This window comes from Tinamus guttatus, unplaced genomic scaffold (genome assembly GCF_059628265.1).
Source record: "Tinamus guttatus ecotype Peru unplaced genomic scaffold, ASM5962826v1 Tinamus_guttatus_pri_ptg001853l, whole genome shotgun sequence".
Classification (NCBI taxonomy): Eukaryota; Metazoa; Chordata; class Aves; order Tinamiformes; family Tinamidae; genus Tinamus; species Tinamus guttatus.
In genome coordinates this window covers 1-27,761 of record NW_028290387.1, presented here as the reverse complement: position 1 = coordinate 27,761, position 27,761 = coordinate 1, and the positions used below count along the sequence as shown (strand labels likewise).

Sequence of the window (27,761 nt, the reverse complement as noted above, 5' to 3'; positions counted from 1 at the left end):
CCCCCCTTGTCCCTCCTGTCCCTTCAATGTCCCCCCGTGTCGCTTCCGTCCCCTCAATGTCCCCCCGTGTCCCCCTTGTCCCCTCAATGTCCCCCCCATGTCCCTCCCCCCAAACCCTTCAATGTCCCCCCTTGTCCCCACCGTCCCCTCAATGTCCTCCCGTGTCTCCTCTCGACACCTCAATGTCCCCCCTTGTCCCCTCAATGTCCCCCCGTTCCCCCCCATCCCCTCAATGTCCCCCCGTGTCCCCCCAAACCCCTCAATGTCCCCCCTTGTCCCTCCCGTCCCCTCAATGTCCCCCCGTGTCCCCCCTGAACCTCTCAATGTCCCCCCTTGTCCCTCCCGTCCCCTCAATGTCCCCCCGTGTCCCCCCCAACCCGTCAATGTCCCCCCTTGTCCCCCCTGTCCCCTCAATGTCCCCCCATGTCCCTCCCCCCAAACCTCTCAATGTCCCCCCGTTTCCCCCCGTCCCCTCAATGTCCCCCCTTGTCCCTTCCGTCCCCTCAATGTCCCCCCGTGTCCCCAGCGCTGGCCGAGATCCTGAGCGTCAAGGACATCGGCGGGGGGCGCAAGCTCTTCTACGTGCACTACATCGACTGTGAGTGCGGGGACACCGGGGGGACACGGGGACACCGGGGGGACACGGGGACGCCAGCTCACCAGGACGTCATTTAGGGCCACCAGAAGCTTCAGGGCCACCAAGAGGAGGTCACAGGGCCACCAGGAGCTTCTTGAGGGCCACCAGAGTTGGTTTAGGACCAGCAGGAGCAGGTCGGGAGCCACCAGAGGTGGCTTGTGGCCACCAGGAGGAGGTTTGGGGCCACCAGGATCTTCAGGGCCACCATGAAAAGGTCACAGTGTCACCAGAGGATTGTTTAGGGCCACCAAGAGATCACTTAGGGCCACCTAGAAGAGATTTGGGGCCATCAGCAGGAGATTTAGGGCCACCAGAAGCTTCAGGGCCACCAAGAGAAGACCACAGGGCCACCAGGAGCTGACTGAGGGCCACCAGAGTTGGTTTAGGACCAGCAGGAGCAGGTCGGGAGCCACCAGAGGTGGCTTGTGGCCACCAGGAGGAGGTTTGGGGCTACCAGGATCTTCAGGGCCACCATGAAAAGGTCACAGTGTCACCAGAGGATTGTTTAGGGCCACCAAGAGATCACTTAGGGCCACCTAGAAGAGATTTGGGGCCATCAGCAGGAGATTTAGGGCCACCAGAAGCTTCAGGGCCACCAAGAGGAGGTCACAGGGCCACCAGGAGCTTCTTGAGGGCCACCAGAGTTGGTTTAGGACCAGCAGGAGCGGGTCGGGAGCCACCAGAGGTGGCTTGTGGCCACCGGGAGGAGGTTTGGGGCCACCAGGAGCTTCAGGGCCACTATGAGAAGGTCACAGGGCCACCAGGAGGAGGCCACAGGGCCACCAGGAGCTAATTGAGGGCCAGCAGAGTTGGTTTAGGACCAGCAGGAACTAGTCAAGAGCCACCAGAGGTGGCTTGTGGCCACCAGGAGGAGGTTTGGGGCCACCAGGAGGAGGCTTGGAGCCACCAGGATCTTCAGGGCCACCATGAAAAGGTCACAGGGCCACCAGAGGATTGTTTAGGGCCACCAAAACATCACTTACGGCTATCTAGAAGAGGTTTGGGGCCATCAGCAGGAGATTCAGGGCCACCACGAGCTTCAGGGCCACCACGAGGAGGTCACACGGCCGCCAAGAGATCACTTAGGACAATCAGAAAGTCATTTAGGGCCACCAGGAGCTTCAGGGCCACCATGAGGAGGTCCCACGGCCACCAAGAGATCATTTAGGACCGTCAGAAAGTCATGTAGGGCCACCACGAGCTTCAGGGCCACCACGAGGAGGTCATACGGCCACCAAAAGATCACTTAGGACCATCAGAAAGCCATGTAGGGCCACCACGAGCTTCAGGGCCACCACGAGGAAGTCACACGACCACCAAGAGATCACTTAGGACCATCAGAAAGTCATTTAGGGCCACCATGAGTTTCAGGGCCACCATGAGGAGGTCACATGGCCACCAAGAGATCATTTAGGACCATCAAAAAGTCATTTAGGGCCACCATGAGTTTCAGAGTCACCACAAGGATGTCATACGGCCACCAAGAGGTCCCTTAGAACCATCAAAAAGTCATTTATGGCCACCACGAGTTTCAGGGTCACCACGAGGAGGTCACACGGCCACCAATAGATCACTTAGGACCATCAAAAAGTCATTTAGAGCCACCACGAGGTCCTTGAGGGCCACCCGGAGAAGCTTTGAGGCCCCCAGAGCCTCCAGGCTGGCCCCCCGCACGCCGAGGACGCTGTCCCCCTCGTTGTCACCGCGTTGTCCCCGTTGTCCCCAGTCAACAAGCGCCTGGACGAATGGGTGACGCCGGAGCGGCTGGACCTGAGCCGCATCCAGCTGCCGCGGAAGGAGGCCAAGACGCCCACCAAGAACGGGCTGCCCGGCTCGCGGCCCGGCTCCCCCGAGCCCGTGAGTGACACGGGGGGACACGATGGGGACACGGGGGGACACGGGAGGATGTGGGGCGGGAGGGACGGGGCTGGGGGGGTGTCCCCAGAGCCCTCGGGGACGTTTGCAGCGCTGGGGACATCCCTGGAGCTCTTGGGGACGTTTCCAGACCCAAGCGTGTCCCCAGAGCCCTCGGGGACATTTCCAGCTATGGGGACATCCCTGGAGCCCTTGGGGACATTTCCAGAGCTGGGGACATCCCTGGAGCCCTTAGGGACGTTTCCAGAGCTGGAGACGTCCCCAGAGACCTTGGGGACATTTCCAGACCCAGGGGTGTCCCCAGAGCCCTCGGGGACATTTCCAGCGCTGGGGACATCCCTGGAGCCCTTGGGGACATTTCTAGAGCTGGGGACGTGCCCGGAGCGCTTGGGGACATCCCTGGAGCTCTTGGGGACGTTTCCAGACGCAGGGGTGTCCCCAGAGCCATCAGGTTTCCAGATCTGGGGACATCTCCAGAGCTCTTGGGGACATTTTCAGACCCAGGGGTGTCCCCAGAACCCTCGGGGACGTTTCCAGCACTTGGGACGTCCCTGGAGCTCTTGGGGACGTTTCCAGAGCTGGGGACGTGCCCGGAGCCCTAGGGGACATCCCTGGAGCCCTTGGGGACACTTCCAGACCCAAGGGTGTCCCCAGAGCCCTTGGAGATGTTTCCAGAGCTGAGGCCATGTCTAGAGCCCTCAGGGACGTCTCCAGAGCTGGGGACATCCCCAGAGCCCTTGGGGACGTTTCCAGACCCAGGGATGTCCCCAGAGCTCTTGGGGACATCCCTGGAGGCCTTGGGGACGTTTCCAGACCCAGGGGTGTCCCCAGAGCCATCAGGGACATTTCCAGACCTGGGGATGTCCCCAGAGCCCTTGGGGACATTTTCAGACCCAGGGGTGTCCCCAGAGCCCTTGGGGACACTTCCAAAGTTGGAGATGTCCTTGGAGCCCATAGGGAGATTTCCAGACCCGGGGATATCTCCAGAGCTCTTGGGGACATCCCTGGAGCCCTTGGGGACGTTTCCAGGCCCAGGGGTGTCCCCAGAGCCATCAGGGACATTTCCAGACCTGGGGACATCTCCAGAGCTCTTGGGGACATTTCCAGACCCAGGGGTGTCCCCGGAGCCCTCGGGGACGTTTCCAGAGTTGGAGATGTCCTTGGAGACCTTAGGGACATTTCCAGACCCAAGGACATTTCTAGAGCCCTTGGGGACATTTCCAGAGCTGGGGACATCCCTGGAGCCCTTAGGGACATTTCCAGAGCTGGGGACGTGCCCGGAGCCCTTGGGGACATCCCCAGAACCCTTGGGGACACTTCCAGACCCAAGGGTGTCCCCAGAGCCCTTGGAGATGTTTCCAGAGCTGAGGCCATGTCTAGAGCCCTCAGGGACGTCTCCAGAGCTGGGGACGTCCCCAGAGCCCTTGGGGACGTTTCCAGACCCAGGGGTGTCCCCAGAGCCCATTTCTAGACCTGGAGACGTCCCCGGAGCCCCTGGGGACATTTCCAGAGTTGGAGATGTCCTTGGAGACCTTAGGGACATTTCCAGACCCAAGGACATTTCCAGAGCCCTCGGGGACATTTCCAGAGTTGGGGGCATCCCCAGAGCCCTTGGGGACCTTTTCAGACCCAGGGGTGTCCCCAGAGCCCTTGGGGACACTTCCAGAGTTGGAGATGTCCTTGGAGCCCATAGGGATATTTCCAGACCCGGGGATATCTCCAGAGCTCTTGGGGACATCCCTGGAGCCCTTGGGGACATCCCTGGAGCCCTTGGGGACGTTTCCAGACCCAGGGGTGTCCCCGGAGCCATCAGGGATATTTCTAGACCTGGGGACATCTCCAGAGTTCTTGGGGACATTTCCAGACCCAGGGGTGTCCCCAGAGCCCTTGGGGACATTTCCAGAGATGGGGACGTCCCCAGAGCCCTTGGGGACATTCTTGGGTCCCACAGTAACATTTCCAGACACAGGGACCTTTCTTGAGTTCTTGGGGACAGTTTTGGAGTTAGGGGGTGTCCCCAGAGCTTTTGGGGACATTTCCAGATCTGGGGACATCCCCGGAGCCGTTAGGGACGTTCTTAATGAAGGGGACGTTCTCGGAGCCGGGGGACGTCCCTGGAGCTCTTGGGGACATCCCCGGAGCTGGTGGGGACGCGCTCAGATGTGGCGGACATCTGTGGGGCCGAGGGATGTCCCCAGATCTCGTGGGGACGTCCCTGGAGCCATTGGGGACACTGGGAGCCATTGGGGACAGTGGGAGACACTGGGGACACTGGGAACCGTCAGGGACAACGGGAGCCATCGGGGACAACAGGAGCCGTTGGGGACAACAGGAGCTACGGGGACAAGGGAGCCCCTGGGGACACCGGGAGTCCTTGGGGACACTGGGAGCCATTGGGGACAATGGGAAACGGGGACACGGGGAGCATCAGGGACAACGGGAGCCATCGGTGACACCGGGAGCCATTGGGGACACGGGAAGCATGAAGGACGTGGGACAAGCGGGGACATGGGGACGCCTGGGGACACGGGGATCCGCTTGGGGACGTGGGGACGCTTCGCTTTGCCGCGCAGGGAGGGTCCCCATCGTGTCCCCTTTGCATCCCCGTTGTGTCCCCACGCTGTCCCCAACGTGCTGCTCTTCCTCGTGTCCCCATCGTGTCCCTGTTGCATCCCTGCTGTCCCCACATTGTCCCCACGTTATCTCCACGTTGTCCCCGCGTTTTTCTTTGTCACGTCCCCATCCTGTCCCCATCGTGTCTGCTTCGTGTCCCCACATTGTCCCCATGTTGTCCCCAACATCTTTCTTTCTTTGTCACAATTCTGTCCTAATCGCATCCCAATTGTGTCCCCTTTGCATCTTTGCGTTGTCCCCACGTTGTCCCCACATCATCCCCGCACTGTCCCCATGCTGTCCCCTGCTGTCCCCACATTGTCCCTGCGCTGTCCCAATGCTGTCCCCCGCTGTCCTCCCCTGTCCCCCCCTTGTCCCCATGCTGTCCTCTGTTGTCCCCGTTGTGCCCCATGCTGTCCCGTGCTCTTTCCTGCTGTCCCCGCCTGTCCCCATGCTGTCCCCTCGTTGTCCCCATGCTGTCCTCCCATTGTCCCCCCCTTGTCCCCATGCTGTGTCCTGCTGTCCGTTGCTGTCCCCCCGTTATTCCCCCGTTGTCCCCATGCTGTCCCCATGCTGTCCCTGCCTGTCCCCCTACTGTCTCCCATTGTCCCCATGCTGTCCCCCTGTTGTCCTCATACTGCCCCCTCGTTGTCCCCCGTTGTCCCCCCATTGTCCCCATGCTGTCCCCGTGCTGTCCCCACCCATCTCCTTGTTATCCCCCTGCTGTCCCTGCCCGTTTCCCTGCTGTCCCCCATTGTCCCCATGCTGTCCCCTGCTGTCCCCACCTGTCTCCCCATTATCCCCATGCTGTCCCCTGCTGTCCCTGCTGGTCCCTGCGTTGTCCCCGCGTTGTCCCCATGCTGTCCCCCTGCTGTCCCCACCCATCTCCCTGTTATCCCTATGCTGTCCCGTGCTGTCCCTGTTGTCCCCATGCTGTCCCCTGCTTTCCCTGCCCGTCCCCACGTTGTCCCCATGCTGTCCCCCGCTGTCCCTGTTGTCCCCATGCTGTCCCCTGCTGTCCCTGCTGGTCCCTGTGTTGTCCCCCCGCTGTCCCCTGCTGTCCCCATGCTGTCCCCCCATTGTCCCAATGCTGTCCCCATGCTGTCCCTGCCCATCCCCATGTTGTCCCCATGCTGTCCCCTGCTGTCCCTGTTGTCCCCATGCTGTCCCTGCCCGTCCCCGCGTTGTCCCCATGCTGTCCCTGCCCATCCCCATGTTGTCCTCATGCTGTCCCCTGCTGTCCCTGTTGTCCCCATGCTGTCCCCATGCTGTCCTTGCCTGTCCCCGCGTTGTCCCCCGTTGTCCCCCTGTTATCCCCATGCTGTCCCTGCCTGTCCCCCCGTTGTCCCCATGCTGTCCCTGCTGGTCCCTGCATTGTCCTCCCGCTGTCCCCATGCTGTCCCCATGCTGTCCCCCGTTATCCCTATGCTGTCCCCTGCTTTCTCTGTTGTCCCCATGCTGTCCCCATGCTGTCCCCATGCTGTCCTTGCCTGTCCCCTCGTTGTCCCCCGTTGTCCCCCCCTTGTTCCCATGCTGTCCCTGCCCGTCCCCCCGTTGTCCCCCCGTTATCCCCATGCTGTCCCTGCCCGTCCCTGCGTTGTCCCCATGCTGTCCCTGCCTGTCCCCCCGTTGTCCCCCTGTTATCCCCATGCTGTCCCTGCCCGTCCCCGCGTTGTCCCCACGTTGTCCCCCCGCTGTCCCCCGTTGTCCCCCTTGTCCCAACCCGCTCCTCTTCCCGGCGCAGAGGAAGAGCCTGGAGGCGGCGCCGAGCGGGAAGAGCCTCCCGGTTCCGGCCCCGCTGCGGCCCCGGGAGCCGGGCGGCCCCGCGCCCCAACCCGCTCCCGCTTCCGGGCCCGCTCCCGGTCCCGGTCCCGGTCCTGGTCCCGGTCCCGGTCCGGGGCCTGGGCCCGGCGAGGCCGAGGTGGCACCGGGCGCCGGGTGTCGCCCCACGGTACCGCCCGGGGGCTGCTGGGGGAAACCGGGATGAGCTGGGGGAAACTGGGATGAGCTGGGAGCTGCTGGGAGATACTGGGATGAGCTGGGAGAAACTGGGAGATACTGGGATGTGCTGGGAGAAACTGGGATGAGCTGGGAGAAACTGGGATGAGCTGGGAGCTGCTGGGAGCTGCTGGGAGAAACTGGGATGAGCTGGGAGATACTGGGATGTGCTGGGAGAAACTGGGATGAGCTGGGAGATACTGGGATGAGGTGGGAGAAACTGGGATGAGCTGGGAGCTGCTCGGAGATACTGGGATGAGCTGGGAGAAACTGAGATGAGCTGGGAGCTGCTGGGATGTCCTGGGAGAAACTGGGATGTCCTGGGAGAAACTGGGATGCGCTGGGAGAAACTGGGATGCACTGGGAGCTGCTGGGGGAAACTGGGAGAAACTGGGATGTGCTGGGAGAAACTGGGATGAGCTGGGAGCTGCTGGGAGATACTGGGAGAAACTGGGATGCGCTGGGAGAAACTGGGAGATGCTGGGAGAAACTGGGATGTGCTGGGAGAAACTGGGATGAGCTGGGAGCTGCTGGGAGATACTGGGAGCTGCTGGGGGAAACGGGGATGAGCTGGGATGTGCTGGGAGAAACTGGGAGATACTGGAAGAAACTGGGATGCGCTGGGATGTGCTGGGAGAAACTGGGATGAGCTGGGAGCTGCGGGGGGAAACTGGGATGAGCTGGGAGGTGCTGGGAGAAACTGGGATGAGCTGGGGGAAACTGGGATGTGCTGGGAGATACTGGGAGAAACTGGGATGTGCTGGGAGATACTGGGATGCGCTGGGATGTGCTGGGAGAAACTGGGATGTGCCAGGATGAGGTGGGAGATACTAGGAGAAACTGGGATGTGCTGGGAAAAACTGGGATGAGCTGGGAGATACTGGGAGCTGCTGGGATGAGTTGGGAGTTGTTGGGAGTTACTGGGATGAGTTGGGAGCTGTTGGGAGAAACTGGGATGTGCTGGGAGAAACTGGGATGAGCTGGGAGATGCTGGGAGATACTGGGAGAAACTGGGAGGCACTGGGATGTACTGGGAGAAACTGGGATGCGCTGGGAAGCACTGGGAGCTGCTGGGAGAAAACGGGAGATTTGGGGATGAGCTGGGAGATGCTGGGAGCTATTGGGAAGCACTGAGAGATCCCGGGGAGCACTGGGAGATACTGGGAAGCAGTGGGAGATACTGGGAGACACTGGGAGCATCCAGGGGGAATCTGGAGCTACTGAGGGATAGTGGGAGGTACTGGGGTCCTGTTAGGAAGCTATTGGGAATGCTGGGATGGTACTGGGAATACTGGGATGAGAAAGTGGGATATTGGCGGGGGGAAAGGAGGGCGACAATCCCCTTTAGCTTCAGAGGCAGGAGAAACTGGGATAGACTGGGATGAACCGGGATACACTGGGTTGGACTGGACTGGGAAGGACTGGGATACAGTGGGGTGGACTGGGATGAACTGGGATACACTGGGATGGACTGGGAAGGATCGGGATACACTGGGATGGACTGGGGTAGACTAAGGTGGATTGGGATGAACTGGGATGAACGGGGATACACTGGGATGGACTGGGATAGACTAGGGTGGGTTGGGCTGGGATGGACTGGGAAGGATCGGGATACACTGGGATGGACTGGGATAGACTAGGGTGGGTTGGGGTGGACTGGGATGAACCGGGATACACTGGGATGGACCGGGATAGACTGGGATACATTGGGGTGGGCCAGGGGGGTCGGGTGCCCATGGGCTGGGTGGGCTTGGGTGGGGGCAGCCAGAGCTGGACCGGTCTGGACCGGTCCATATGGATCCATACTGGTCTGTACTGGTTTATACGGGTCTGTACCGGTTTATACCAGTCCGTAGTGGTCCATACTGATCCATATGGATCCATACTGGTCTGTACCGGTCTATATGGGTCCATACTGGTCGGTACGGTCCATACAGGTACATATGGATCCATACTGTTCTATACTGGTCCATACTGGTCTGTACCGTCCATATGGGTACGTAGCAGTCCATATGGGTTCATACTGGTCTGTACTGATCCATACTGGTCCATATGGGTTTATATGGATTTGTACTGCTCTATAATGGCCTATACTGGTCCATATGGTCCATACTGCTCCGTACTAGTCCATACAGACTGTATTGGTCCATACGAGTCTGTTTGGATCCATACTGCTCTATAATGGCCTATACTGGTCCATACTGGTCCATACGGGTCTGTATGGATTCATACTGCTCTATACTGGCCCATACTGGTCCATATGGCCCATATTGGTTTATACTGGTCTGTATGGATCCATACTGCTCTATACTGGCCTATACTGCCCCATACTGGTCCATATGGTCCATACTGGTCCGTAGGGGCATGTATGGATCCATACTGCTCTATACTGGCCCATACTGGTCCATACTGGTCCATACAGACCGTACTGGTCCATAGGAGCATGTATGGATCCATGCTGCTCTATACTGGCCCATACTGGTCCATACAGACTGTACTGGTCCATACAGGCATGTATGGATCCATACTGCTTTATACTGGCACATACTGATCCATACTCGTTTATACTGGTCCATACAAACCGTATTGGTCTATAGGGGTCTGTATGGATCCATACTGCCCTATACTGGCCCATACTGGTCAATATGGTCCATACTGGTCCATAGGGGTCTGTATGGATCCATACTGCTCTATACTGGCCCGTAGTGGTCCATACGGTCCATACCGGGCCACGTGGGTCCGTACGGTCCGTACGGGTCCGTCCGGTTCCGTGCCGGTCCACACGGTGCGTGCCGCCCGCAGAAGCGCAAGGCCGACGTCGTGTCCCCCGCGACGCCCGTCCCCGCCGTCCCCGACACCTCCCAGGCCTCCGTGTTCCCCCAGGTGAGCGGGGGGACCCCCCGGGACCCCCCCGGGACCTCCCGGTACCACCCCATAACTCCCGGTCCAACCGGGGTCCCTGGGGCGGGGGGAGGGAAAGGGGGGTCGTTGGAGGGGAGGTCCCAGCACCTGGGGGGTCCCAGTCCCTTTGGGGGGGTCCTGGGGGGGGTCTCGAGGGGGATCCCAACCCCTTTGGGGGGTCTCAGGGGGTCCCAGGGGGTCTCGAGGGGGATCCCAGCCCCTTTGGGGGTCCCAGGGGGTCTGCAAGGGGGTGTCGGGGGGGATCCCAACCCCTTTGGGGGGTCTCAGGGGGTCTCGGGGGGATCCCAGCCCCTTTGGGGGTCCCAGGGGGTCTGCAAGGGGGTCTCGGGGGGGGAGATCCCAGCCCCTTTGGGGGGCCCCCAAGGGGATCTCGGGGGGGATCCCAGCCCCTTTGGGGGTCCCAGGGGGTCTCGGGGGGGATTCCAACTCCTTTGGGAGGGTCTCAGGGGGTCCCCACGGGGGATCTCGGGGGGGATCACAGCCGCTTTAGGGGGTATGGGGAGGGTCCCAGCCCCTTTGGGGGGTGTCCCAGGGGGTCCCAGCCCCTTTGGGGGTCCCAGGGGGCTCCCAAGAGGGTCTTGGGGGGGGATCCCAACCTCTTTGGGGGGTCCCAGGGGGTCCTCAAGGGGGTCTCGGGAGGGGAGAGGGATCCCAACCCCTTTGGGGGTTCCTGGGGGGTCCCCAAGGGGGTCTCGGGGGGGATCCCAGCCCCTTTGGGGGTCCTAGGGGGTCTCGGGGGGGATCCCAGCCCCTTTAGGGGGTCCCAGGGGGTCCTCAAGGGGGTCTCGGGGGGGATCACAGCCCCTTTAGAGGGTATGGGGAGGGTCCCAGCACCTGGGGGTTGTCCCAGGGGGTCCCACCCCCTTTGGGGGTCCAGGGGGTTTCAGGGGGGATCCCAGCCTCTTTGGGGGGTCCCAGGGGGTCCCCAAGGGGGTCTCGGGGGGGATCCCAACCCCTTTGGGGGGTCCTGGGGGGTCCCCAAGGGGGTCTCAGGGGGGATCCCAGCCTCTTTGGGGGTCCCAGGGGGCCTCGGGGGGGATCCCAACCCCTTTGGGGGGGTCCCAGGGGGTCCCCAAGGGGGTCTCAGGGGGGATCCCAACACCTTTGGGGGTTCCAGGGGGTCTCGGGGGTATCCCAGCCCCTTTGGGGGGTCTCAGGGGGTCCCCAAGGGGGTCTCGGGGGGGGGGGTCCCAGCCCCTTTGGGGGTTCCTGGGGGGCCTTGGGAGGGGTCCAGACCCATTGGGGGGTCCCCAAGGGGGTCCCAGCCCCTTTGGGGGGTCTCGGGGGGGTCCCACTGACCCCCCGCCCCCAGAACGGCTCTGCCCGTCGCGCTGTGGCCGCCCAACCCGGACGTAAGAGGAAGTCAAACTGCCTGGGGACAGACGAGGTGACACATTGGGGACATTGGGGACATCGGGGACACGGGGATATGGAGGGGAAAAGGGGGGACGGGGGGACGTGGAGGGGATAAGGAGGGACGGGGGGGATGGGGGGACGTGGGGGACAAGGTGGGGACCGGGGACATGGGAACACAGAGGGGACACAGGGACATGGAGGGGACAAGGGGGGGCATGGGGGACATGGGGACATGGGGGACATGGTGGGGATGGGGGACATGGGAACACAGGGGACATGAGGGACACTGGGGACGGGGGGACATGGAGGGGACATGGGGACACGGGGGACATGGGGACACGGGGAACATGGGGACACGGGGACGTGGAGGGGACAAGGGGGGACGTGGGGGACACGGGGATATGGCGGGGACCGGGGACATGGGAACACAGGGGGGACACAGGGACGTGGAGGGGACACACGGACACGAGGGGGACACAGGGGGACACGGGGACGTGGAGGGGACAAAGGGAGACATGGGGGACATGGGGGGACACGGGGACGTGGAGGGGACAAGGAGGGACACGGGGACATGGGGGACACTGGAGATGGGGGGACATGGGGACGTGGGAACACAGGGGGGACACGGGGGGACACGAGGACATGGAGGGGATGGGGGACATGGGAACACAGGGGGGACATGGGGACGTGGAGGGGACAAGGGGGGACATGGGGACATGGGGGACACTGAGGATGGGGGGACATGGAGACACAGGGGGGACATGGAGACAGGGGGACATACATGGGGGGACGGGGACATTGGGACATGGGGCAATATGGGGGAAATGGGGGGGATAGCGGGATTGGGGGGCAAGAGGGAACTGGGGACATGGGGGGGACATGGGAGGACATGGGGACATGGGGGGAACCCGAGGGGAGGCGACAGGGAAACTGAGGTAGAAATGGGGGAAAAGAGCCTAGAAACAGGGAAAGCAAGCCAGAACTGGGGGAAAAAGCCTGAAAAGAGGGAAAACAAGGCAGGAATGGAGGGAAAGCCCCCCATAAAGGGGTTCTTGCTCCAACGTCCCCCCCGGCGCCCCCAGGACTCGCAGGACTCGTCGGACGGGCTCCCGTCGGCCGCCCCGCGCATGACGGGCTCGCTGGTGTCGGACCGGAGCCACGACGACATCGTGACGCGCATGAAGAACATCGCGTGCATCGAGCTGGGCCGCCACCGCCTCAAGCCCTGGTACTTCTCGCCCTACCCGCAGGAGCTCACGGCGCTGCCCGTGCTCTACCTGTGCGAGTTCTGCCTCAAGTACGGCCACAGCCTGCGCTGCCTGCAGAGGCACCTGGTACGGGGACAAAAACCGCGTTTTGGGGTGAAAACGGCGTGTTTTGGGCGTCAAAACGCTGCTTTTTGGGGGGAAAATGGCCCACGGGGAGCGGGAATAGGCACTGTTTGCGGCCTGCGCTTTGAGGGAGAGAGGAGGTGCTGGGGGGGTGACATAGGGGTTTCTGGGGGGAAAATGGTGTTTTGGGGGGAGAAATGGGACTTTTGGAGAAGAAAATGGAACTTAGGGGGAGAAAATGGCACTTTGGGAGGAGAAAATGCCATTTTGGGGGTAGAAAAGGGCATTTTGGGAGAGAAAATGGCACTTTTGGGGGGAAATGGCGCTTTGGGGAGGAAATGGCAATTTGGGGAGAAAATGGCACTTTGGGGGGAGAAAATGCCATTTTGGGGAAGAAAAGGGCATTTTGGGGGAGGAAATGGCTCTACCTGTGAGAGTTCTGCCTCAAGTACGGCCACAGCCTGCGCTGCCTGCAGAGGCACCTGGTACGGGGCGAAAACGCCGCGTTTTGGGGTGAAAACGCCGTGTTTTGGGGGTCAAAACGCTGCTTTTTGGGGGGAAAATGGCCCACGGGGAGCAGGAATAGGCACTTTTTGCGGCCTGCACTTTCAGGGGGAGAGGAGGCGCTGGAGGGGTGACATAGGGGTTTCTGGGGGGAAAATGGTGTTTTTGGGGGAGAAAATGGCACTTTTGGGGGAGAAAATGGAACTTAGGGGGAGAAAATGGCACTTTGGGAGGAGAAAATGCCATTTTGGGGGTAGAAAAGGGCATTTTGGGAGAGAAAATGGCACTTTTGGGGGGAAATGGCGCTTTGGGGAGGAAATGGCAATTTGGGGAGAAAATGGCACTTTTGGGGGAGAAAATGGAACTTAGGGGGAGAAAAGGGCATTTTGGGGGAGGAAATGGCTCTACCTGTGCGAGTTCTGCCTCAAGTACGGCCACAGCCTGCGCTGCCTGCAGAGGCACCTGGTATGGGGACAAAAACCGCGTTTTGGGGCGAAAACGCCACTTTTTGCAGCAAAAACGGCCCACGGGGAGCGGAAATAGCCACTATGGCACTTTGGGGGGAGAAAAGGGCATTTTGGGGGAGAAAATGGCTCTACCTGTGCGAGTTCTGCCTCAAGTACGGCCACAGCCTGCGCTGCCTGCAGAGGCACCTAGTACGGGGCGAAAATGCCGCGTTTTGGGGGCGAAAACGCCGCTTTTTGCAGCAAAAAGGGCCCACGGGGAGCGGAAATAGCCACTATGGCACTTTGGGGGTGAAAATGGAACTTAGGGGGAGAAAATGGCACTTTGAGGGGAAAAATGGCATTTTGGGGGGGAAAAAGGCATTTTGGGGGGGAAAATGGCATTTTGAGGGGGGAAATGGCGCTTTGCTGGGGGGGAAATGGCTCTACCTGTGTGAGTTCTGCCTCAAGTACGTCCACAGCCTGCGCTGCCTGCAGAGGCACCTGGTACGGGGCCAAAAACGGCGTTTTGGGGTGAAAACGCCGTGTTTTGGGGGTCAAAACGCTGCTTTTTGGGAGAAAAATGGCCCACGGGGAGCAGGAATAGGCACTTTTTGCGGCCTGCGCTTTGAGGGGGAGAGGAGGTGCTGGGGGGGTGACATAGGGGTTTTGGGGGGGAAAATGGCATTTTGGGGGGAAGAAATGGGACTTTTGGAGAAGAAAATGGAACTTAGGGGGAGAAAATGGCACTTTGGGAGGAGAAAATGCCATTTTGGGGAAGAAAAGGGCATTTTGGGGGAGGAAATGGCTCTACCTGTGCGAGTTCTGCCTCAAGTACGGCCACAGCCTGCGCTGCCTGCAGAGGCACCTGGTATGGGGACAAAAACGGCGTTTTGGGGTGAAAACGGTGCATTTTGGGGGTGAAAATGCCGCGTTTTGGGGGGAAAACGGCCCACGGGGAGCAGAAATAGCCACTTTTGGCAGCCTGCGCTTTGGGGGGGGAGAGGAGGTGCTGGGGCGGGGCATAGGGGTTTTGGAGGGGAAAATGGTGTTTTTTGGGGGGGGGAATCTGACTTTGGGGGGGAAATGGCACTTTGGGGAGAAAAGAGCACTTTTCGGGTAGAAACTGGCATTTTGGGGGGAGAAAATGGTACTTTTGGAGGAGAAAATGGATCTTAGGGGGAGAAAATGGCACTTTGGGAGGGAAATGGCATTTTGAGGGGGGAAATGGCACTTTGGGGGGGGAAATAGCATTTTGGGGGGAAAATGGCACTTTGTGGGAGAAAATGGCACTTTGCGGGGGGAAATGGCACTTTTGGGGGGGGAAATGGCACTTTGGGGGGAAAAATGGCAATTTGGGGTGGAAAATGGCGCTTGGGGGAGAAAATGGCACTTTTGGGGGGAAAAATGGCAATTTGGGGGAGAAAATGCCACTTTTGGGGGGGGAAATGGCACTTTCAGGGAGAGAAAATGGCAGTTTGGGGAGAGAAAATGCCACTTTTGGGGGAGAAAATAGAATTTTGGGGGAGAAAAGGGCACTATTGGAGGAGAAAATGCCATTTTGGGGGGAGAAAAGGGCGTTTTGAGGGAGAAGATGGCTCTACCTGTGCGAGTTCTGCCTCAAGTACGGCCACAGCCTGCGCTGCCTGCAGAGGCACCTGGTATGGGGACAAAAACGGCGTTTTGGGGCGAAAACGGCGCGTTTTGGGCGTCAAAACGCTGCTTTTTGGGGGGAAAATGGCCCACGGGGAGCGGGAATAGGCCCTGTTTGGAGCCTGCGCTTTGGGGGGGAGAGGAGGCGCTGGGGGGGTGACATAGGGGTTTCTGGGGGGAAAATGGTGTTTTTGGGGGAGAAAATGGCACTTTTGGGGGAGAAAATGGAACTTAGGGGGAGAAAACGGCACTTTGGGGGGAGAAAATGCCATTTTGGGGGTAGAAAAGGGCATTTTGGGAGAGAAAATGGCACTTTTGGGGGGAAATGGCGCTTTGGGGAAGAAATGGCAATTTGGGGAGAAAATGGCACTTTTGGGGGAGAAAATGGAACTTAGGGGGAGAAAAGGGCATTTTGGGGGAGAAAATGGCTCTACCTGTGCGAGTTCTGCCTCAAGTACGGCCACAGCCTGCGCTGCCTGCAGAGGCACCTGGTATGGGGACAAAAACGGCGTTTTGGGGCGAAAACGGCGCGTTTTGGGGGTCAAAACGCTGCTTTTTGGGGGGAAAATGGCCCACGGGGAGCGGGAATAGGCACTTTTTGCGGCCTGCGCTTTGAGGGGGAGAGGAGGCGCTGGGGGGGTGACATAGGGGTTTCTGGGGGGGAAATTGCTCTTTTTGGGGGAGAAAATGGCACTTTTGGGGGAGAAAATGGAACTTAGGGGGAGAAAATGGCACTTTGGGAGGAGAAAATGCCATTTTGGGGGTAGAAAAGGGCATTTTGGGAGAGAAAATGGCACTTTTGGGGGGAAATGGCGCTTTGGGGAGGAAATGGCAATTTGGGGAGAAAATGGCACTTTTGGGGGAGAAAATGGAACTTAGGGGGAGAAAAGGGCATTTTGGGGGAGGAAATGGCTCTACCTGTGCGAGTTCTGCCTCAAGTACGGCCACAGCCTGCGCTGCCTGCAGAGGCACCTGGTATGGGCTGAAAACGCCGCATTTTGGGGCGAAAACGCCGCTTTTTGGGAGAAAAACGGCCCACGGGGAGCGGGAATAGGCACTTTTTGCGGCCTGCGCTTTGGGGGGGAAAGGAGGTGCTGGGGGGGGCATAGGGGTTTTTGGGGGGAAAATGGTGTTTTTGGGGGGGGAAATGGGACTTTGGGGAGTGAAATGGCATTTTGAGGGGGAAAATGGCGCTTTTGGAAAAGAAAATGGAACTTAGGGGGAGAAAATGCCACTTTGGGGGGAGAAATGGCATTTTGAGGGGGGAAATGGCACTTTGGGGGAGAAAATGGCAAGTTGGGGGGGAAAAGGATGTGCTGGGGGAGGACGTAGGGGTTTTGGGGGAGGAAAATGCCACTTTGGGGGAGAAAATGGCATTTTGGGGGAAGAAAATGCCATTTCTGGGGGAAAAATGGCAATTTGGGTGGGAAAATGGCACTTTAGAGGAGAAAATGCCACTTCTGGAAGAGAAAATGCCACCTTTGGGGGAGAAAATGCCACTTTTTGTGGGGTAAAAATAGCATTTGGGGGCACATAGATGCTCCCAGGGTGCCGCTGGGCTTAGTAGCCACCGTCCTGGGGTTGGTAGCCACCCCCTTGGGGCTATTGGTCACCCTATGGAGAAGAATATGGCATTTTGGTGGGGAAAAAAGCAGCGCTTTTGGGGTGAAAAAGTGGTATTTTGGGACCCCAGACCAAATGCGACCTGCGGCACCCGCCGGGCAACGAGATCTACCGCAAAGGGACCATCTCCTTCTTCGAGATCGACGGGCGCAAGAACAAGGTGGGGCCCGGACACCGGGGCCCCTTTTGGGTGGATCTGGGGTTGATTTGGGCTCTCCAGGGCCCCTTTTGGGTGAATCCTGGAGGGAATCTGGTCTCTCCCGGACGCCGGGGCCCCTTTTGGGTGAATCCTGGTGGGATTTGGGTCTCTCCCGGACGCCAGGGCCCTTTTTGGGCAAATCCCGGGGGGATTTGGGTCCCTCCCAGACGCCGGGGCCCCTTTTGGGTGAATCCTGGGGGGCTTCTGGTCTCTCCCGGACGCCGGGGCCCCTTTTGGGTTTTGGGCGAATCCCGGGGTGATTTGGGGCTCTCCCGGACGCCGGGGCCCCTTTTGGGTGAATCCAGGGGTGATTTGGGGCTCTCCCGGATGCCGGGGCCCCTCCCGGACGCCGGGGCCCCTTTTGGGTGAATCCGGGGGGATTTGGGGCTCTCCCGGACGCCGGGGCCCCTTTTGGGGGAATTCTGGGGAATTTTGGGTCTCTCCCGGACGCCGGGGCCCCTTTTGGGTGGATTTTGGGGGATTTTGGGCTCTCCCGGACGCCGGGGCCCCTCCTGAATACCGGGGCCCCTTTCGGGTGGATCCGGGGGGATTTGGGGCTCTCCCGGACGCCAGGGCCCCTTTTGGGTGAATCCGGGGATGATCTCGGTCTCTCCCGGACGCCGGGGCCCCTTTTGGTTGGTTTTTGGGGTGATTTGGGTCTCTCCCGAACGCCGGGGCCCCTTTTGGGTGAATCGTGGTGGGGTTTGGGTCTCTCCCGGACACCGGGGCCCCTTGTGGGTGGATTTTGGGGTGATCTGGGTCTCTCCTGGACGCCGGGGCCCCTTGTGGGTGGATTTTGGGCTCTCCCGGACGCCGGGGCCCCTTTTGGGTTTTGGGCGAATCCCGGGGTGATTTGGGGCTCTCCCGGACGCCGGGGCCCCTTTTGGGTGAATCCAGGGGTGATTTGGGGCTCTCCCGGACGCCGGGGCCCATCCCGGACGCCGGGGCCCCTTTTGGATGGATACGGGGGGATTTGGGGCTCTCCCGGACGCCGGGGCCCCTTTTGGGTGGATTTTGGGGTGATCTGGGTCTCTCCCGGACGCCGGGGCCCCTTTTGGGTGGATTTTGGGGGATTTTGGGCTCTCCCGGACGCCGGGGCCCCTCCTGAATACCGGGGCCCCTTTCGGGTGGATCCGGGGGGATTTGGGGCTCTCCCGGACGCCAGGGCCCCTTTTGGGTGAATCCGGGGATGATCTCGGTCTCTCCCGGACGCCGGGGCCCCTTTTGGTTGGTTTTTGGGGTGATTTGGGTCTCTCCCGAACGCCGGGGCCCCTTTTGGGTGAATCGTGGTGGGGTTTGGGTCTCTCCCGGACACCGGGGCCCCTTGTGGGTGGATTTTGGGGTGATCTGGGTCTCTCCTGGACGCCGGGGCCCCTTGTGGGTGGATTTTGGGCTCTCCCGGACGCCGGGGCCCCTTTTGGGTTTTGGGCGAATCCCGGGGTGATTTGGGGCTCTCCCGGACGCCGGGGCCCCTTTTGGGTGAATCCAGGGGTGATTTGGGGCTCTCCCGGACGCCGGGGCCCATCCCGGACGCCGGGGCCCCTTTTGGATGGATACGGGGGGATTTGGGTCTCTCCCGGACGCCGGGGCCCCTTTTGGGTGGATTTTGGGGTGATCTGGGTCTCTCCCGGACGCCGGGGCCCCTTTTGGGTGGATTTTGGGGTGATTTCGCTCCCTCCCGGACGCCGGGGCCCCCGCAGAGCTACTCGCAGAACCTCTGCCTCTTGGCCAAGTGCTTCCTGGACCACAAGACCCTCTACTACGACACCGACCCCTTCCTGTTCTACGTCATGACCGAGTACGACTGCAAGGGCTTCCACATCGTGGGCTACTTCTCCAAGGTGGGGGGCGCCCCACACTTGGGGGGCCATTCGGGGGGTTATTGACCCCTTGAGAGGGTTTTTTTGAGGTCCCTGGGGGAGTTTTGGGGGCCTGGGAGGGTTTTGGGGGGTTATTTGGGGTCCTTAGGGATTGGGGGGGTTGGGGTTTGGGGGAGTTATTTGGGATTCTTAGGGAGCAGTTTTGGGGGGTTATTGGGGCCCTGGGGGGTTATTTGGGGTTTTGGGGGGTTATTTGGGGTTCTTAGGGAGCAGTTTTGGGGGGTTATTGGGGCCCTGGGGGGTTATTTGGGGTTTTGGGGCTTTATTTGGGGGGTTATTTGGGGTCCTTAGGGGCCATTTTGGAGGGTTATTGGGACCCCTAGGGGGTTATTTGGGGCTTTGGGGGGTTATTTGGGGTCCTCGGGGGGCAGGTTGGGGTGTTAATGGGGCCCCAGGGGGTTATTTGGGGTCCTTAGGGGGGCATTTTGGAGGGTTATTGGGGCCCTGGGGGGTTATTTGGGGTTTTGGAGGCTTGGGGGGTTATTTGGGGGGTTCTCTGGGGGCTTGGGGGGTTATTTGGGCTCCTTAGGGGGTGGTTTGGGGGGGTTATTGGGGCCCCTGGGGGGTTATTTGGGGTTTTGGGGGGTTATTTGGGGTTCTTAGGGGGTGGTTTTGGGGGGTTATTGGAACCCCTAGGGGGTTATTGGGGGATTTAGGGGTTTATTGGGGGGTTTGGGGGGTTCTTTGGGGATTTGGGTTTTTTTTGGGTGGGTTCAGGGGTTATTTGGAGTCCTTAGGGGGTGGTTTGGGGGGGTTATTGGGGCCCCTGGGGGGTTATTTGGGGTTTTGGGGGGTTATTTGGGCTCCTTAGGGGCCATTTTGGAGGTTTATTGGGACCCCTAGGGGGTTATTTGGGGTTTTGGGGGGTTATTTGAGGGTTTGGGGGGTTATTTTGGGTCCTTAGGGATTGGGGGGGTGTTGGGGTTTTGGGGAGTTATTTGGGGTTCTTAGGGAGCAGTTTTGGGGGGTTATTGGGGCCCCGGGGGGGGTTATTTGGGGCCTTATTTGGGGGTTTGGGGGCTTATTTGGAGTCCTTAGGGGGTGGTTTGAGGGGGTTATTGGGGCCGCTAGGGGGTTATTTGGGGTTTTGGGGGGTTATTTGGGGGTTTGGGGTGTTATTTGGGGTCCTTAGGGGCCATTTTGGAGGGTTATTGGGGCCCTGGGTGGTTATTTGGGGTTTTGGAGGCTTGGGGGGTTATTTGGGGGGTTCTCTGGGGGTTTGGGGGGTTATTTGGGCTCCTTAGGGGGCGGTTTTGGGGGGTTATTTGGGGCCCTGGGGGGTTATTGGGGGTCCTTAGGGGCCATTTTGGAGGGTTATTGGGACCCCTAGGGGGTTATTTGGGGTTTTGGGGGGTTATTTGGGCTCCTTAGGGGCCATTTTGGAGGTTTATTGGGACCCCTAGGGGGTTATTTGGGGTTTTGGGGAGTTATTTGGGGTTCTTAGGGGGTGGTTTTGGGGGGTTATTGGAACCCCTAGGGGGTTATTGGGGGATTTAGGGGTTTATTGGGGGGTTTGGGGGGTTCTTTGGGGATTTGGGGGTTTTTTGGGCGGGTTCGGAGGTTATTTGGAGTCCTTAGGGGGTGGTTTGGGGGGGTTATTGGGGCCCCTGGGGAGTTATTTGGGGGTTTGGGGGGTTATTTGAGGGTTTGGGGGGTTATTTGGGGTCCTTAGGGATTGGGGGGTGTTGGGGTTTTGGGGAGTTATTTGGGGTTCTTAGGGAGCAGTTTTGGGGGGTTATTGGGGCCCTTAGGGGGTTATTTGGGGTTTTGGGGGGTTATTTGGGGGTTTGGGGGGTTATTTGGGGTCCTTAGGGGCCATTTTGGAGGGTTATTGGGGCCCCTAGGGGGTTATTTGGGGCTTTGGGGGGTTATTTGGGGGTCCTCGGGGGGCAGTTTGGGGTGTTAATGGGGCCCAAGGGGGTTATTTGGGGGCTTGGGGGGCAGTTTTGGGGGGTTATTGGGGCCCTGGGGGGTTATTTGGGGTTTTGGAGGCTTGGGGGGTTATTTGGGGGGTTCTCTGGGGGTTTGGGGGTTTATTTGGGCTCCTTAGTTGGCGGTTTTGGGGGGTTATTGTGGCCCCGGGGGGTTATTTGGGGTTTGGGGGGTTATTTGGGGCCCTGGGGGCAGTTTTGGGGGGTTATTCGGTGTTTGGGGGTTCTTTGGGGTTTTGGGGGTTCCTTGGGGCCCTGGGGGCAGTTTTGGGGGGTTCTTTGGGGCCCTCGGGGCAGTTTTGGGGAGTTATTCGGGGTTTGGGGGGTTCTTTGGGGTTTTGGGGGATTCTTTGAGGCTCGGGGCGTTTTGGGGGGTTCTTTGGGGTTTTGGGGATTCCTTGGGGCCCTGGGGGCAGTTTTGGGGGGTTCTTTGGGGTTTTGGGGGATTCTTTGGGGTTTGGGGGGGGTTCTTTGGGGTTTGAGGGTTCTTTGGGGCCCTGGGGGCAGTTTTGGGGGCTTCTCCGGGGTTTTGGGGGGTTCTTTGGGGTTTTGGGGCGTTCTTTGGGGCTCGGGGGGTTCTTGGGGGCCCTGGGGGCGGTTTTGGGGGTTCTCCGGGGTTTTGGGGGATTCTTTGGGGTTTTGGGGGTTCCTTGGGGCCCTGCGGGCGGTTTTGGGGGTTCTCCGGGTTTTGGGTGGTTATTTGCGGTTTTGGGGGTTCCTTGGGGCCCTGGGGGCGGTTTTGGGGGCAGTTTTGGGCGTTTCGGGGCCGTTCTCATATGGCGCCGCAGGAGAAGGAGTCCACGGAGGACTACAACGTTGCCTGCATCCTGTGGGCAGTTTTGGGGTGTTCTTTGGGGTTTTGGGGGTTCTTGGGGGTTTTGGGGGGTGTTCTTTGGGGTTTTGGGGGTTCCTCGGGTCCCCGGGGGCGGTTTTGGGGTGTTATTTGGGCGTTTTGGCGCCGCAGGAGAAGGAGTCCACGGAGGACTACAACGTCGCCTGCATCCTCACGCTGCCGCCCTACCAGCGCCGCGGCTACGGGAAGCTGCTCATCGAGTTCAGTGAGGAGCCCCGGGACCCTCGGGACCCCCCCGGGATCCCCCGAACAGCCGGGACCCCCCCGGGACACCCCGGGGCCTCCCAGGACCCCCCAAACGGCTGGGACCCCCCTGGGACCCCCCAAACGGCCGGGACCCCCTGGGATCCCCCCAAACAGCCAGGACCCCCCCGGGACCCCCCCGGGACACCCCAGGATCCCCCCGAACAGCCGGGACCCCCCGGGACCCCCAGGACACCCCAGGATCCCCCCGAACAGCCAGGACCCCCCGGGACACCCTGGGGCCTCCCAGGACCCCCCAAATGGCTGGGACCCCCCTGGGATCCCCCTAAACAGCCGGGACCCCCTGGGACCCCCCAAACGGCCGGGACCCCCTGGGATCCCCCCGGGAACCCCCCTGGGATCCCCCCAAACAGCCAGGACCCCCCCGGGACCCCCCCGGGACCCCCCTGGGACCCCCCCGAACGGCCGGGACCCCCCTGGGATCCCCCCGAACGGCCGGGAACCCCCGGGACCTCCTGGGATCCTCCCAAATGGCCAGGACCCCCCCCGGGACCCCCCTGAATGGCCGGGACACCCCTGAGACCTCTTCAGGACCCCGTGGGACCCCCCCAAAAGGCCGGGACCCCCCCGGGATCCCCCTGAACAACTGGGACCCCCCCGGGACCCCCCCGGGACCCCCCAAACGGCCGGGACCCCCGTGACCCCCCCACGATCCCCCTGAACAGCCAGGACCCCCCCAAACAGCTGAGACCCCCCCCGGGACCCCCTCGAACGACCAGGACCCCCCTGGGATCCCCCGGGATCCCCCCGAACAGCCAGGACCCCCCCAAACAGCCGAGACGCCCCCCAGGACCCCCCTGAACGGCCGGGACCTCCCCGGGATCCCCCCAAACCGCCAGGACCCCCCCCAAACAGCCGAGACCCCCCTGGGACCCCCCCCCGAAAGGCCGGGACCCCCCTGGGATCCCCTGGGATCCCCCCGAACAGCCAGGAACCCCCGGGACCCCCTGGGACCCCCCGGGACCCCCGGGACCCCCCCCAAACAGCCGAGACCCCCCTGGGACCCCCCCCCGGGACTCCCCCCAGGACCCCTGGGACCCCCAAACAGCTGAGACCCCCTGGGACCTCCCGGGACCCCCCCCGAACGGCCGGGGGACCCTGCCCCACCATGTCCCCATGTCCCCGTTGTCCCCATGTCCCCGTGTCCCCAAGGCTACGATCTCTCCAAGGTGGAGGGCAAGACGGGCACCCCTGAGAAACCTCAAAACCCCCTTAATCCCCCCCAAATCCCACAATTTCCCCCCAAATCCCCCCCAAACCAGCACAGGGGACCCTGATCCCGGTGTCCCCATGTCCCCATGTCCCTTGTCCCTGTGTCCCCAAGGCTACGATCTCTCCAAGGTGGAGGGCAAGACGGGCACCCCTGAGAAACCTCAAACCCCCTGATCCTCCCCAAAACACCCTTAATCCCCCCAAATCCCACAATTTCCCCCCAAACCAGCGCGGGGGACCCTGACCCCGGTGTCCCCATGTCCCTATGTCCGGTGTCCCCATGTCCCCTTGTCCCCATGTCCCCAAGGCTACAAGCTCTTCAAGGTGGAGGGCAAGACGGGCACCCCTGAGAAGCCCCAAAACCCCCTTAATCGCCCCCAAATGCCACAATTTCCCCCCAATTCCCCCCCAAAGCAGCTCGGGGGATCCTGACCCCGGTGTCCCCATGTCCCCATGTCCCCTGTCCCCACAGGTTACGAGCTCTCCAAGGTGGAGGGCAAGACGGGCACCCCCGAGAAGCCGCTCTCCGACCTGGGGCTCCTCTCCTACCGCAGCTACTGGTCCCAGACCATCCTGGAGATCCTCATGGGGCTCAAGGGCGACGGCGCCGAGCGGCCCCAGATCACCATCAAGTGAGCGCAGGCCCCGCCCCCTGGCCTAGGCCCCGCCCACGGGCCCCTAGGCCCCGCCCCCTGGGTCCTAGGACCCGCCCCCGGGTGGTAGGACACGCCCCCCCCCATGATGGGCACCCTCAGGGAGGGGCGGCCCCAGATCACCATCAAGTGAGCGTAGGCCCCGCCCCCGGGCCCAGGCCACGCCCACGGGCTCCTAGGCCCCGCCCCCTGTTCATAAGCCCCGCCCCCTGGGGGTAGGACACACACCCCCATGATGGGCACCCTCAGGGAGGGGCGGCCCCAGATCACCATCAAGTGAGCGCAGGCCCCGCCCCCGGGCCCAGGCCACGCCCACGGGCTCCTAAGACCCGCCCACGGGCTCCTAGGACCCGCCCCCCAGGTTCATAAGCCACACACCCCCCATCATGGACACCCTCAGGGAGGCCCCCAAGTCACCATCAAGTGAGCGCAGGCCCCGCCCCCGGGCCCAGGCCCCGCCCCCGGGCTCCTAAGACCCGCCCACGGGCTCCTAAGACCCGCCCCCCGTTCATAAGCCCCGCCCCCTGGGGGGTAGGACACGCCCCCCCCCCCATCATGGTCTCTCTCGGAGATGGGTGGCCCCCAGATCACCATCAAGTGAGCCCGCCCACGGCCTCCTAGGACCCGCCCCCGGTTCATAAGCCACGCCCCCGAGTCATAAGTTCCGCCCCTTGGGGGTAGGACACGCCCCCCCCCCCCATCATGGGCACCCTCACGGAGGGGTGGCCCCCAGATCACAATCAAGTGAGCCCAGGCCCCGCCCCCTGGCCTAGGCCCCGCCCCCAGGCTCCTAGGACCCGCCCCCGATTCATAAGCCCCGCCCCCCGTAGGTAGGACACGCCCCCCTCCCCGTCATGGGCACCCTCAGGAAGGGGGTGGCCCCCAGGTCGCCATCAAGTGAGCCCAGGTCCCGCCCCCTGTTCCCAGGCCACGCCCCTAGATACCTAAGCCCCGCCCCACGCTCCCAAACCCCACCCCAGGGCCATAAGCCCCGCCCCCTGGCTGTAGGATATGCCCTGTCATGAGGCCCCGCCCACGGCCTCCAGGACACGCCCCGGCCTCAAGCCCCGCCCTCCTCATGTAGGACACGCCCCCGGGTCTCTAGACTCCGCCCCATCACGGGGGACCCTCTTGGGGCTCAAGGATGGGCGGCCCCAGGTCACTCTCCAGCGAGACAGGCCCCGCCCCCCAGGCTCCTAAGCCCCGCCCCCTCCTGCAGAGTCCCCATAGGGCTCAAGGCAGAGGGTAGGGAACAGCCCCAACCCCGCCCCCCCTAAGCCCCGCCCACGGCTTCAGGACACGCCCCCAGCCCCTAAACCCCTCCCCTGAGGCACCCCAGCTGGCCCCACCCCCTTCAAATCAAACCACGCCCCTTGGGGACGTGGAGAGAGCTCCAAACCCCGCCCCCCCTTAAAGGGGGCAAGTGCTTGGGGGGGGGGCGGGGATGCCTCTTTAAAAGGGCAACTGCTCTTAAAGGGGCAATAATTCTTAAAAGGGCAATTGCTCTTAAAAGGGCAATAAGTCTTAAAGGAGCAACTGCTCTTAAGGGGGCAGTTTTAAAGGGGCAACTGCTCTTAAAGGGACAATAATTCTTAAAAGGACAATTGCTCTTAAAAGGGCAATTAATCTTAAAGGAGCAATTGCCCTTAAGGGGGGGCAGTTTTAAAGGGGCAACTGCTCTTAAAGGGGCCATGTCTTAAAGGGGCAACTACTCTTAAAAGGGCAACTGCTCTTAAAGGGGCAACTGCTCTTAAAGGGGCCATGTCTTAAAGGGGCAACTACTCTTAAAAGGGCAACTGCTCTTAAAGGGGCGATGTCTTAAAGGGGCAACTGCTCTTAAAGGGGCAACTGCTCTTAAAGGGGCAACAGCTCTTAAGGGGGCAATGTCTTAAAGGGGCAAATGCTCTTAAAAGGGTAACTGCTCTTAAGGGGGCAGTAGCTTTTAAAAGGGACAGTTGCTCTTAAAGGGTCAACTGCTCTTAAAGGGGCAATGGCAGGGGATTGCAGGGCTTGGTTGTTGTTGGAGGGAGGGTCTCACCCCGCCGCTGCCCCCAGCGAGATCAGCGAGATCACGAGCATCAAGAAGGAGGACGTCATCTCCACGCTGCAGTACCTCAACCTCATCAACTACTACAAGGTGCCCGGACGCCGGGGCCCCTTTTGGGTGGATCTGGGGGCAATTTAGAGCTCTCCCGGGCACCGGGGCCACTTTTGGGTGAATCCTGGAGGATTTTGGGTTCTCCCAGACACCGGGGCCCTTTTTGAGTGAATCCGGGGTTGTTTTCAGTCTCTCCCGGACGCCGGGGTCCCTTTTGGGTGGATCTGGGGTTGATTTGGGGCTCTCCCAGACACCGGGGCCCCTTTTGGGTGAATCCTGGGTGATTTGGGTCTCTCCCAGACGCCGAGGCCCCTTTTGGGTCGATTTTGGGGTGATTCGGGTCTCTCCCGGACGCCGGGGCCCCTTTTGGGTGAATCCCGGGGTGATTTGGGTCTCTCCCGGACGCCGGGGCCCCTTTTGGGTGGATTTGGGGTGATTCGGGTCTCTCCCGGACGCCGGGGCGCCTTTTGGGGTGAATCCCGGGGTGATTTGGGTCTCTCCCGGACGCCGGGGCCCCTTTTGGGTGGATTTTGGGGTGATTTGGGTCTCTCCTGGACGCCGGGGCCCCTTTTGGGTGGATTTTGGGTTGATTTGGGTCTCTCCCGGACGCCGGGGCCCCTTTTGGGTGGATTTTGGGGTGATTTGGGTCTCTCCCGGACGCCGGGGCCCCTTTTGGGTGGATTTTGGGGTGATTCGGGTCTCTCCCGGACGCCGGGGGGGCCCCTTTTGGGTGGATTTTGGGTTGATTTGGGTCTCTCCCGGACGCCGGGGCCCCTTTTGGGTGGATTTTGGGTTGATTTGGGTCTCTCCTGGACGCCGGGGCCCCTTTTGGGTGGATTTTGGGGTGATTCGGGTCTCTCCCGGACGCTGGGGCCCCTTTTGGGTGGATTTTGGGTTGATTTGGGTCTCTCCCGGACGCCGGGGCCCCTTTTGGGTGGATTTTGGGGTGATTCGGGTCTCTCCCGGACGCCGGGGCCCCCCGCAGGGCCAGTACATCCTGACGCTGTCCGAGGACATCGTGGAGGGCCACGAGCGGGCGATGCTCAAGCGGGTCCTGCGCATCGACGCCAAGTGCCTGCACTTCACCCCCAAGGACTGGAGCAAGCGGGGCAAGTGGTGGGCGCCCACCCCCGGGGTGGCCACGCCCCCATGAAAGAGCCACGCCCAGCCGGAGTCGGACACGCCCCCCCGGAAGCGGGCACGCCCCTTGCAACCCCCCCCCCCCCCCATCCCATTCATTAAACCAAGGACTGGAGCAAGTGGAGAGGCCACGCCCCCCTCCGGTGTGACCACACCCCCTTGGGTATGGCCACGGCTATCTGGAAGCAGCCACGCCCCTTGCAAGCTCCTCCCCCCCATTTATTAAAGGACTGGAGTGTGTAGTGTGAGGCCACGCCCTCTTCTATACGGCCACGCCCCCTTTGAACAAGCCACGCCCCTTCCACACACACACATCACCACCACCTTCATTGATGAAACTGAGGACTGAAATGGGCAGAGCAACTGGGGAGGCCACGCCCCCCGACGTGACCACGCCCCCCGACCCAGCCACGCCCACTTGGAGACGGCCACGCCCCTTGGGCCCTCCAAATCCCCCCCCCCCCAATTAAAACAAGGACTGGAACAAGTGATTTGCGAAGCCACGCCCTCCCGAAGCTGGCCACGCCCACATGCAGGCAGCCCCGCCCCCTCCGAGGCCCCGCCCTCCATTAAAGC

At 61.4% G+C, this 27,761-nt stretch overlaps 1 protein-coding gene across 1 annotated transcript; it reads left to right on the top strand.

Annotated features, from left to right (window-relative positions):
• Nucleotides 1–526: 526 nt before the first annotated feature.
• KAT5 (lysine acetyltransferase 5) lies at nt 527–27,198 on the top strand (the record flags this gene model as incomplete). The annotated part of the gene is made up of 11 exons (XM_088539574.1): nt 527–598; nt 2,364–2,494; nt 9,926–10,006; nt 11,358–11,432; nt 12,484–12,735; nt 17,026–17,115; nt 18,855–18,995; nt 21,930–22,023; nt 23,767–23,926; nt 26,003–26,084; nt 27,031–27,198. Coding segments are annotated over 11 exons (1,346 nt in total), but the record flags the coding sequence as incomplete, so codon positions are not given.
• Between the last annotated feature and the right edge of the window lie 563 nt (nt 27,199–27,761).